We start from the raw sequence: 12615 nt of genomic DNA, 5'->3' as shown, positions 1-12615 counted from the left end.
AAAGCTTAGTAAGCCAGAGAATATCAGAATAGGTGGAATGGGCAGAAGACACGGCTTGTGCCAGCAAGCCTCACGGCCTAGCGCTCCAGAGTCGCCTCTGCAGGGAGATCCGGAAAGACATTTCAAGCCTCACGGCCCAGCTGACCGGCGGTCTCCGGCCCAGCCGCCAGCGCAGCCCTGGCCTCAGCCGCAGGAAGCCGCAGAGGTGCGCGGAGCCAGCAGGCCCCCGCCCCGCGCTGCCCTCCGAGGTGCGGCTCACCGCTGCTCGCCTCGGGGCCCGGCGCGGCCTGGCCCGCCCCAGCCCTCACCGGGGCCTCGGCCTCCTCCACGCAGACGCCAGCACACGAGGGAGCGGTTTTACAGAGAGAAGGGAGGGCGGGAAAGAAGGGGACGAGGCGAGAGGGGGCGTGCGGGGACCCGCCGGCTACCGCTGGGACCCGCCGCCGCTAGCTGTCGGCCCGCCCGCCACCGCGCGGCGCGGCGCCCCGCCCCGCCCCGCCCTCAGCCCTGGCGCGCGGGCCGGGCCGGGCCGGGTGGAGCGAAGAGCAGCGGAGCGCGCCGCAGTCGGCGCCGCGCTGCTCCTGCTCCTTCCGTGCCGGCCCCGCCGCCCTGGACCGCAGGTAGGAGGCGGGGATGGTGGCGCCGCGGCCTCGGGCCTCGCCCGCGCCTCACGGAGCGGGCACCGGAGCGGGGCCGTAGGGCGGGGGAGCCATGCTGACCTCGGCGCCCCGGCGGCAGCGGTGCCCTGCGGTGGGGCCGAGGGGCGGCGTGGGGCGGCCGCCGTTGTTGGGGAGGGTCGGGCGCGGGGCCCGGGCCAGGGGCACGGGCCAGGGACCCGCAGCGATGCCGCCCGCTGCCCCGGGCCGGGGCGGGAGCCACGGGGAACCGCTCGGCGCGGCGCGGCCCGGCCCGGGCCTCCCGCGGGCGGCGGGCGCTGGCGCCTCTGCCCCCTCGCAGCGGCGCCGGAGCCTCTGCCGGCCTGGGAGCCGCGTGGAGGCCGGACCCCGGCTCCGGCGGCGCGTAAGAGCCGCTCTCCCCGCCCCCGCAGCGCGGAGGTCCTGGTGCGTGTCCCCCGCCCGCCTTTCCTTTTCCCGTGGGCCGAGCGGCGGGCCCCGCGCTGCCCGCAGGCCCGTGTATCCCGCGCTGCCAGCCCACGGCTGCTTCGCTTCTCCCAGCAGCAGCCGCTGAATGCAGCGGAAGTCTGCGGGCAGCGAGGAGCACCGCAGAAGCGTTGGTGGAGCTGTCCGGGCGGGTCTAGGACGAAACCAGGGTGTTGGTGCCGGTACCCGCGTGCGGAAGGAAGCCTGGGGAATCGTCATGTAGGGCCTGGAGCCTGCGGTGAGGTTGCTCAAGTGCGCTTTCTGTGCCAGCCGCTAGTAACACTGTAAATGGCGGAGAAGCCAAGAGTTCACCTGTTAGCACCTCTATCTGTTCGTAACCGTTTTATAGCTCTCTTCAGTTGCAACTTGCAACCAACAGCAGTCCCCACGCTGTTCTTAATACTCTTAGGCAAGAGCTAAACCTTAGTATGACCTTACTGTTCAGTCTCATAGTAACAAAGGGCACTAGTGCCCAGCTTCCTATCGGTAACTTTGTATTTCTCTGTAATAAACCTTGCGTAGCGATGGGTAAACGGAGGCTCAAAGCGCTGTTTAAATGTTGATTGTACTGTCCGTGATACTCGTGGATTGCATTTGTGCACTCTAACGTGTTACTTCACAGAGTATGAAGCTTGCTAAGCTGCTTTGGTTTATTGGCAGGCGTGTTTTTGCTCATTCTGTCTCTGCGTATTAAGATACTTGGGGGAGTGTCTCTGAACAGTTGAGGTGCTGTTTCGAGTGGTCTACAGATATGTAGGAAAATAGTCTCAGGTCTTAATTTCTTTATATATAAGTTATTTCAATGCTATTTTACATGGAGGGGTTAGCCTGCATAAATGTGAGTGTGTATGTACCTATTATAAAGGAAATAGCAAATGATGTGCATTTGTAGATGTTTTCTATGAACATAACTTTGCTTGTTAGTGTGCTCTCTGGAGTGGAGCAGTCTGTCACTGTACATATGTACATACATGCTTGCATAGCTGCATGTGGAAATGAATCAAAGGCAGAAGCCTGCAGTTACACAGATCTCAGTGGGAGTAATGGAGAGGGTCTGTGATGGGGGGAAGGACTTGCTGCTTTTACCAGTAGTTGGCCGACTTCTCGCACAGCTCATCCTGAATAGAGTAAGAGTCCTTGGAGCATTTCCAGGAGGGGTGTAGTGAGGACTGAGGAACCCATGCTTTGTTTTGCCACGGGCATAGAAATGTGCAGAACTGATCCTCCTCCTTACTTTTTTCCAGTCATCTTCCTTACTGAAAGCTTCTCCTCCCACCACCCTGCTGCTGTTGGTATATTTTGAACCATATTCTGTCTTACATGGTGTGCTTGCTTTTTTTTTTTTTTTTTTTTCCCTCCTTGTGGAAGAGCTCTTGTTAGAATAATGAAGATGGACGAGGGTGGTTCTCCCAGTGACATTGAAACAGAGGGAAGTGAGGCAATAACAGTGCGATCACTGAAATTAAGTTCTTGCGTAACAGTACCAACATTGTAGCATGGCTTGCTTTATAATCTGTTCTTTGACCAGCATTATGCTGCCAGCTTGGCCACCAGGCATGCATAATCATATGCAAATGCAGTATGTTATGGTAAACTGAGATTAACTGAGTATTCCAGTCACACTATTTGTAAGTTTAATACAAATTTACTGTACCTGCATGTGCTCTTGGGCTTTTATTAATTCTTATTCCATACTTGCATTGCACTTAAACAGTTGGTTTTAGGTAACATTTAAGTATGGGAAGGAGCATTTGAGGAGGCAGAGAACAAAACTTTAAAGCCATTATATATGTAACTCTAGTAAGGTTGAGGAAGTGACCTTTAGCAATGTGGATGGTATAAGTGAATGAGACACCTTTCCAACAAATGCCTAAATATCTGATGCAGATTGTATCAAGTTAAGACAAAGAACTAGTCATTTAAAGTGCTTCAGTTAAAAAAAGAAAGCAAAAAAACCCCAAATTGCATTGATTAAACATATTTTTCCAGAAATCTTTGAGTAGGTCTTATTTTTAACTACTGTCTTTCTTTGAATAGCTGTTCCTAGTCAAAGGCTGAATAAAATATTGTTATTGTTTAGATCGATAGTTTCAAGATAATATCTGCAGAGCTGTATTTTCAGATGTGGCAGTATAGGGTACTACCAAACATGCATTTCTTCTCTGACACAAAAACAATGGAGACCCTTATTCCCATGAGCATTTTGGTTTTTAAAGACAAAAATCAGTATTTATTCAGTAAGATCTGTAATACCTTAAAAACTCTGGGTTTGAGGGTTTTTTCCTATCTATCTTTATTATTTTAAAAAGGAAATTTAATTTTTGTGGATAAGTCAGGTTGTGGTGTGGATATTTTTCCAAGTGGGCTGTCCTGAAACTGGAGAGAAGGGAACTTTGAAAATGAAACTTAGATTTTGGTTGGTGAGAAGATGAAAATCAAAAATACAGAGAAATAAAGTGCAATTATAAAGAAAATATTATTTTAACTCACTAACGAACTAAAGAATAAAAATTATTTGTTTTACAATACGCATCAGCTTCTTTACATGTGTCTCACTATTTCATCTTTTGATGAGTACTGATAGTAAACAGGTGTCTTTATGCTGGCCAGGAGCATTGGCTTACTGATGCAGTTGGGGGGGAAGAATTCTTCTGTGAGTCCACCCAGCAAGGAAGTTGCATTGTTTATTTAAAGGACTCTAAATTAATTTCAGAAAAGCTACCCTCTGTTAAACACTTCCATCTGATATTGCTTGGCAAAGAGATGTCAGAAGTTAAATGGCCTTCTTTCGCAATGTTTTCTTTTACTTTCCCTGCTTGCTAAGTCTGCTCATACAAAATTCATTAGCCTGAACCTACTCTTGAAATTCCATCTGTGTCTGTTCTGTGTAAGTTGTATGCTCTGTCATGCTGATCTGGTCTAAACTGGTTGCTGGAGCTGCCAGTTGTAGTTCCTTGGTAATTCATTGGTGATTTAAAAGGTAGTTTCCTGGATCATAATTGTTTTCTGTTTAAAGCTGCATTAATGACAAGAATTAACAAACTGGTTAAATAGTTCTTGCTTGTTGCAGTAGGAACATATTATTAGAAATTGATTTAATCTTCTTTTGCAAAACATTTAATAATTACTTGTTCTGTATAAACAATGTGATATTTATTGTACAGTATACTGGATTGCTGAAGGGCTTAATACTTCACCTGTTGACAAGAACCTCACACACACACACACACGCAAACACACACACTATTCTGTAGTTTTCATTTTTACTGGTTGTTTTGTGGACTGTTGTTTTACATCATATCCTGAAGTTATTGCATTGGCTTTATTAATTCAGTAATATCCATTCATCTGTATTCTTAAGGCCTGCAGGATCATAACATGCTTTATGTATAATTTCATTTTCTTGCATGTAATTTTGAGAAAAAGATCTGTGCTAAACTTTGTTCTACTCCATCTGAATGTTGTCTCATGTGGTACAACAATTTAATATTACTTCCATTCTCATTTTCTTTAGCTTAGAGTAGTTTGGAATTTCTCCTAAGGACCAGCAAGAGTTGGTGAAGAATCTGTATAGTTTATTGATACCTTTCATGAGCTTGTTCTCTGTGAATTCCACAAAGACCCATACCCCGCTCCCCTTTCTGTCTCTACAAACATGGTGTCAGTCTAAAACATAACACAACTATGATAGGGGACCGCCAAGAGCATGGTGAAGCAACATTAGTCTTAAGTTCCTTCAGCTGAAATTAAAGAGCATGGCTAGAAATAACCATCTGGCTCTGGCAGTACGTTCAGCAGTATCGCCAGCTTGCACTGGAAGAACCTACAAGCTGCATACATCTCGATGTCTGTGGCCTGGCTGCCCCAGCTCTAGAAAAAGAAACGTGGCACCTTTGTGAATACTCTTACACAGCTGAATTTGAGCTTGATTTTTCCCTTTCAACTAAATATTTCACTTGTTTTAGTTGCGGATTGGAAATAATTATTTCCAGAAAACTTTGCCTTACAAGTACATAATTCTATCATCATATTTTAGTGACAAATAAACAAGATGGGATTTCCAAGAGCATATACTATATGTTTGTGAATTTTTGTTTTCAGACTGCAAGGGGAAAGATATAGACCTTATTCCTCCCCTTCACAAACAGAGACAATTGAAATAATTAAAAATGTGTGCTGGCTCCACACATGCTAGGTGACTTTACTTACTCCTGATGTTTGATAGACAAACATTGTATCTTTTAAGTGCATTGTATATATTAAGTAATGGCAGCACAGAGAAGGGGAAGTGTCAAAACTGGCTTGGTATCTCTATCCAATATGTTTGACTCTTTTACAGAGTTGGTATCACTGAGTCTTGCCATCTTTCCATTCTGCCGTCTGCTTATTGCAATTATGAGCATTTTATCAATGAGAGAGATCTTTGTGGTTCTTCACAAATGGTACTACCTTTAGGCTTGTCATGTAGGAAAAAACAGAATCTGTTCTTAAAAAAAAAATCAGTAGTTGGATGGACAGAAATTTAATGCTCATCGTAAAAAAAGGCATCTTCTCAAATCTGTTCACATTCTACTTAGGAAGATAAGTAACAATGGCAGTACCAATTTACGGAGAACGAGTTCTTTTGCTGAAGCAACTTATTGTGGTGGTTTCCAAATAATGCAGACTTTCTTTCATTTGTCCCATGCTAATCTTTAAGTGGTATCTGGAAACTTTGTGAAAGATTTGATAATTGGAAAACCTTTATGTTTGCGAAATGTGGAGGTTTGGATGTTTTTACCCTCGAAGAACTATCCCAAGCATATTTATGTATTCTTTGAGGTAATACTATGATTTATGGTAGTTAACCTAGTATTTCTATTCATTATTCCTCTTCTCCATATTTTAGCCAATTTTCTCAATATTTAGCTGGATTGGGACAGACTAATTTATATGCAGACCCTGCTTTATAATACAGAGAGAATCGATAAAATCTTGTACAATCTTAATGAAGCGAACTGTATTCTGGAAGAACTTCTGGTGTGTATTGGTCGAGTGAATCCTCTTGGTAACTGTTATTTTCAGTTATTTTCCATATTTTTTAAATATGTGAAGTAGCAGCAAAGAAAAGGATATGCTATCTTGCTCCTCTTCTTGTTTTGATTCTAGAGTAAATCTTTAACTATGAAGTCTTGAATTGGCATCACTCAGTCATCATTCTCTTTGAGAAGCAAGAAGACAAGGCAGCTGTGATCTGAAGAAATAATCTTTTTAAACTGAAGTACTGTTTTTTCAGTATTATAATTGATGTTGAGAATTACTGACGAGCTTACACCACTGCACAGCAATGAACATAATAGTAGTCATCTAATGCCTTATAGCCACAGAAATGACCTAAAAATGCAATCTAGAAGTTTTAAATATGTATTTGTAGGTAATGGTATCTACACCTACTGTGAATCTCTCACGTGATTTTCTTTTATAGAAGTCTTCTAAATTATGTTTCTCTATCCTTTTTTACCAGGTAAGGAGACAAAGCATGTCGAAGCCATATGGCAGCTTGAGTTAACTCACATTAAAATTGTTGGGAAAGAACAGCTGAACACCTAGATGCTGAGTTTGGATGCTCTGCCTGTGGAGCTGGCCAGCCATTCCTCTCACCAGCTAGCAGTGCTGTTGCCTTGAGCTTCTGATGTTTATGGCACCAGCTTCTGATGCTACTGTTGCTTTTGAGTGTCTGTCGGATTTCTTGTTTTTAGGGCTGTTCTTCACAGTGGAGCACAGAAATGGAAGTTCTGTGGCTTCAAGCTGAAGTACTAGGCTGGAGCTTGCTGACTTGAAGGCTTTTCTGCTCTGATTTTCCTTTGTACTGTTTTTGGCCAGTAAGGGGTAATTGTTTGGCAGTGAACTCCTGCCTCTTTCGGCCCTGCTTGTAGTTATTCTTCAGAGTTGATTGCTTTTTGTTACCAGGGCACATGCCCATGTTTCAAGCAGAAATAAATTAATTTTAAAAGCTGTGTCCTGAGAAGAGCCCTGTGTTCTGAGAAAAGCCTTTGTGTTGCTTTCAAGTTTTTAAGGTTTTCTTTACTCAAAAAGTGCATGAAGACATCTCTTCCTCCCTCCCTTTCCTTAGGGCACGTATTGTTGTGGCAAGTGATTGTTGGTTTGGGGTTTTTATTGTTGTTGCTGTTTATATGTGATTAGATAATAAGATTCATTTCTAACCTTGCTGTATGACTATTTTATTTATACTTTTTTGAGCACTTGTAATTTTTCTAGCAACATTTCAGCTTTTTAACAGAATAGGTTTAGTCTTTATAGAAGATTACTGGAAAGATTTCTGAACTGCAGGGTAAAAATATGGAATTAAAAGAACAGGAACAGTTAAATATTTAGGTTTCTTGGCTAAAACCACAGGGTAGCAAAAAGTTTTAATGCAAAATTTTTCTGTGCTATGCCTCCAGAAACCATGGTTCCTGATGGTGGAGGAACTATAATTTCTGCTTAAGGAATTGTCATTAATATCTTTGACTCAGTGGCTGAAACCTTACCGTATTAATTCTCATACAGTGCTAAAGTAGGAAACAACAACTGCTTCTGCTATTCTGAAAGTTTTAATTGACTCCATAAATATATTTCAAAGTCAATTAAATACAATGGGCAACATTCTCAAGTTTTATGGGGATGGTTTTTTAGGGAAAAATTTTGGTGTTTGGTTTGCTTCAGTATTCTAATTCTTTATTTAGCTTTTGCTGTATTACCTGTATTGTTAAACTCAAAATGCTTAAAAGCTGACTGGATGAAGTGTATCTTTGTATCTGTAAAAGCAATGCTACACAGAACTGGTAATGAAGAATCCCAAGTAGACCATGATTGTGAGAATGGAAGAAGGACCTTTAAGACTAAAGGAACTTTATTAATAGTCTCTCCATAACAGAAGTTCATCAGTGGCAAATAAAATCCTCTTCAGCAAAACTATGGGGATTTTGTTTGCTGCTAGTTTATTAGCATAGGGAGCAGCAGGTTGATTTGAGGCTAAGCAGGGAAGCAGAGATGGGAACATTACTTAAACTGCTCCTTCCCAGTCCCTGAACAGAAACAAGGTAAGCTTAAAATTTTCATGAGGCTAGATTATTTTCTTTTGCAAGTGAGATTTGCACACAGCTTCCCCTCTCATTTTAAGACAAATGAATAAAGATTGATCTTGATGGGACTGGGGGGGGGGGCCTAACTGCAGAAGTTTGAATAAAGTATTCCCTTGTTTGTTGCATCATTGCTACTCAGCCTGTGACCTCCTAAACCTCAGAATGGCAGCAAGTAGCAGCTTTAAAAGTTTGCAAACTGATAATAGCATGGTTTAAGTCAGTCTCATTTGTGAAACATTACTGAGCTTTTGAATGTGGTTTACGGTCATGTATAATGAACTTCAGAATTCTGTTTGTGCTTGACACTTGCATACTAACTTTCCTTTCTTCTTTGAGTCTCATTGCCTTTAAACATTACAAAGCTATGCTGAATTTTTTGAACTATATTGGCTAGAGAGCCACTAGCTACTGTTTAGAGCAAAGGTGAGGCTGACAAGGAAGCATGGATTTGGAAACAAATGTGACCTTTCTATTTTGTGAAGTAGCTGTGCCACCCAGATGGTGTAGATGATGCTGAAAACAAAGAAATGGAAAGAATTAACCCTCTTCTGTGTTCTGGCATCCGCTGGTGTGATCACCACTTGCGGTGATATTGACCTTATCTTTCCATGTTAGAGATGGTAATGGCTTGTGGCAGACAGTTGTATCTGTAAAGGCACCAAATGATGTATTTGGAATAGTCATGAGGGAAGAAAGGTCAGGGCAAAATAGTCCATTTCCAAAAGAAATAGAAAAACAAATAAATACCATAAAATTCAGAATATTGGTTATTCTTAAGATGCTTATAAGAAACATATGCTATATTCATTAAATGCTAGTATACTATACGTTAGAATAAAATACTGTGAGTTTGTTTGGTTGATTGTGAATAAGATGATGTGGGGTTTTTTGGGGGGTCAGGCATTGCTGATGACCTATAAAGACAGCTGTTGAACAGCCAGGATGTCATTCTTTGAATCTAAAGCAAGCTGTTTTCACATCTGGAAGAGGGAAGCATTGTAGTACCCTCAGTAGATCAGGCCTGGTCTGTGATCATGCCTGACTGAGGTAGTAGCTCTTAGACACATTTTTTAAAAGCTTTGTTTACTGAGATTATTGTCAATAGAAAAAATACACAGCTGAATATGGGAGAAGTTGCTGTGGATGTGCTAATGGATGCAGAGGGCCTCAGAGGCAAGGGGCTATAAGGTATCAAATGGACTAAAAGGATGAAAAAATAGACTGGAAAGATGCTTCTTTTTTGTGTACAGTACTAGTCAAGAATGTTTTTAATGTTTAGGAATATCAGGAGTATATTTATGGTATCTTTTATTAAAAAACCACCCAAGATAATTTTAAAAGGCAGATGTCAGTGATAGTTTTGTTATGCAACGCCCTGCAGAGCATAAGACAAGGCTGAATAGAGAAGTACTGGTCATGACTTCTGGGTGATACAAAAATCTTGTTTCTGCGATCCTCTCTTAATTCCTCATGTTGCATAAAGGCTCTATTTCTGATTGAGCTCTGTTTTATTTTTAGGAGGATAGCATTGTGTTTAAAATGGAAGTTGACATAAACGGAGAGTCCAGAACTACCCTATCCACCCTCCCTGTGCCTCTTGCAGAGGTGAGTCCTGCAGGCAGGATGGAAGCAGAGAAGCCCCGCTGTTCCAGTACCCCCTGCTCACCAATGCGACGGACGGTTGCGGGATATCAGATCCTTCACATGGATTCTAACTACCTGGTTGGCTTCACGACTGGAGAGGAGCTGCTAAAATTAGCCCAGAAGTGTACAGGAAGTGAAGAAAATAAAGGGGAATCTGGGCCGAACATGCGCTCCAGACAGCTTGATTCAGGACTTACACGTTCTTCCCGTTTGTACAAAACTAGAAGTAGGTACTATCAGCCATATGAGATCCCAGCAGTAAATGGAAGGAGGAGAAGACGGATGCCTAGCTCAGGGGATAAATGCACTAAGGCTTTACCATATGAACCTTACAAGGCACTTCATGGTCCCCTGCCTTTTTGCCTTTTAAAAGGTAAAAGGGCTCATTCGAAATCCCTGGACTACCTCAATTTAGACAAAATGAGCATTAAGGAACCTGCTGACACAGAAGTGCTACAATACCAGCTCCAACACCTTACCCTTAGAGGGGACCGTATGTTTACAAGAAATAACACATGAGCTATCATCTCGAATTTAGAACCAATTTCTGATTATTTCTCTGTTGCTGCAAAAATCCACTGTTGTAGTGTGCCCATGACTGTCCACATGTTGTATCAGCTAAGTGTTACCAGAAAGTAATTTATTTGAATAGAATCTTGGCAATGCAATGTGTTACAAATACTTAGAGGGAGAAATCTTTCCTGAGCAAGCAGCTTCTGATGCAAATTTGACTGCAACTGGTGGATATTTCTTTGGACACCTTTAACAAAAAAATAGCTTTTGAGTTTGGGGGGTGGGATTTTTTTTTTTTTGTACAGTTAGATCTAGTATTTACAGTAATTTAACACCAAAAAATCAGTGACGTCTGCTTGGTTGTTGCTAATTTTGGCTTGATGTTAGAAACTGCTCTTGGATAAGTACTCAAGTTTAGGAGGTTTTTGGTTTTACTTTTTGTTCCTGTATTCTACAGTAAAAAGTATGTATTATTTTTTTACATCATGGAGAGGGAAGTGAGCTTGGCTAAATTGGATCACTTGCTATTTAAACAATCCAGTTCAAACATTTTCAAGTTACTCTTGCACTGGTGAGATTCACTCATAAAACAAACCTTTGCTACTTGAATCCTATTAAATTATTTTTTAGTTTCTGCATGGAAGTAATTGTTCTGCCTCCTCTGTTCTATAAAACTTGTTCAGGATAAGTATTTGGGTTATTAAAAACAAAGCTTTTGGGGAGTGAAGACTTTTTTTGTTGTTGTTGTTAGTGAGATTTATTTTTTACATTGTCTTGACACACAAACAAGGATTCACTGCATATTCCAGTAAATACACAGGAGTGACTGCATTGGTATGTCAGTAACGGTTTTGATTTGATTTTAATTCATTATTTCTGTATCATGTATAGTAATGGAAGGTGTCAAATAACTTCAGCATTGCTTTGGAAATTCAATTGATTTGAGGCACTGAACACTTGAGGTCTGGAAGACTGATTTTTTTTGAGTGCAAGTGAAGTATTTCTGCATCAGCATTGAGGAGATGATCCTGGATTATTCAACAGAGTAGTTTGAATACACTGGCTTACTTTTGTTACTTAAGGATTTTTTTATCCGAACATGACATCAGATGCAGTTTTGACAGCTGTATTCCTAGATATATTTAAAACACTGTAGTAACTTATGTTTAAAAATGAAAAATAGTTTTCAGACTTTTTGGTTTTTTAGGTGCAATCTCTTATTGAAGCAGCGTGCAGCTTGGTTTCGGTTGATGACCTCTGCAGAAGAAGTTAAATAAGATCACATTGTTTTGAAACAAATTATTTGATCAGTTTTTCTGGTAGAATTAAGGGGGTTTTTGTTTGTTTATTGCACAGAACGAATAGAAAGCACTAGTTAGTGCATGCGCTGTGGAAAATGAATGGTTCTTCTCATTCTGTACTTACACCACAGTTGTAAGTGAAGGCAACCCTGTAGTCTGCATTTTGCTGGTTTGATTATCTTTTTTTAGGTTTATTAGAATCTCTGCAACAAACTGATGTGTATTTTTAAAAGTTAACTACACCTGTGTAAATTTAATGTATTGAACAATGATATTGAAAGTAAAATGTTCCTATATAGTCTTTAGTTTGAAAAACAGAATATGGTCAGATGCCAAAGAGATGGGGGTTTTGTTTAAGGAATAAACACCACTGTTTACTGAAATACCCTATGACACTGTATTTCTGGCTGAAAAATAAAAAGGGTGGTATAAACACCTATTGTTGTGGAGTCTTGCTGTGTAGGAAAAAGGACATTTGAAAATACAACTTTAGACCAGGGATCACTTAAAAATTACTTTCAAGCAGGGATCTTGGACTTCTGTGAAATAGATTGCTTAGGTTTGTTACTTTATTTCAGGAAGTGGGCCATGCAGTTGTTAATATTTTGTGCATGTTTCTAATGTCATCCTGTGCTGTAATTGTATAGCAACACTGATAGAGAGGCTGATGGCTATCTAGCCAAGTTCAAACATAAAAAATGTGTTAGTACTTCATCTGGTGATTTGCTTGTGAAGGTGCTTACACATGGTAATATTGTTTGCTTGCCTCATACACACTTGCAGCTCTCATAGCATATCATCATTCAAGAACCCAATGTTTTGCAAGTTTGGTTTGTAATGTTATCAGAACTCTTATATCCACAAGGAGTTCCTGGTTTTTACCTCCAAATTAAGCAAAATCTCAGCCAAATGAAAGCTTTTGATCCTGTCTTA

General features: G+C 41.5%; 1 protein-coding gene across 3 annotated transcripts; it reads left to right on the top strand.

The window, feature by feature from the left end:
* Positions 1–512: 512 nt before the first annotated feature.
* On the top strand, positions 513–12117 carry MACIR (macrophage immunometabolism regulator). 3 transcript variants are annotated; one of them, XM_052777868.1, is made up of 3 exons: positions 541–620; positions 6565–6603; positions 9743–12117. In XM_052777868.1, the coding sequence occupies exon 3, from the start codon at positions 9764–9766 to the stop codon at positions 10385–10387; it is 624 nt and encodes a 207-aa protein (XP_052633828.1). In that variant the 5' UTR covers positions 541–620; positions 6565–6603; positions 9743–9763; the 3' UTR covers positions 10388–12117. The 3 variants fall into 3 exon arrangements, with proteins under 3 accessions (XP_052633826.1, XP_052633828.1, XP_052633827.1); XM_052777866.1 differs by lacking the exon at positions 6565–6603 and having other exon boundaries at positions 513–620; XM_052777867.1 differs by lacking the exons at positions 541–620; positions 6565–6603 and adding an exon at positions 6616–8182.
* The last annotated feature ends 498 nt before the right edge of the window (positions 12118–12615 follow it).

This window comes from Harpia harpyja, chromosome Z (assembly GCF_026419915.1).
Source record: "Harpia harpyja isolate bHarHar1 chromosome Z, bHarHar1 primary haplotype, whole genome shotgun sequence".
NCBI classification, from domain to species: domain Eukaryota; kingdom Metazoa; phylum Chordata; class Aves; order Accipitriformes; family Accipitridae; genus Harpia; species Harpia harpyja.
This window is presented reverse-complemented; position numbering and strand designations above follow the sequence as displayed.

Bases quoted from the DNA above. Each gene is read 5' to 3' on its own strand.
- MACIR (XM_052777866.1), top strand. From the start codon at position 9,764: ATGGAAGTTGACATAAACGGAGAGTCCAGAACTACCCTATCCACCCTC.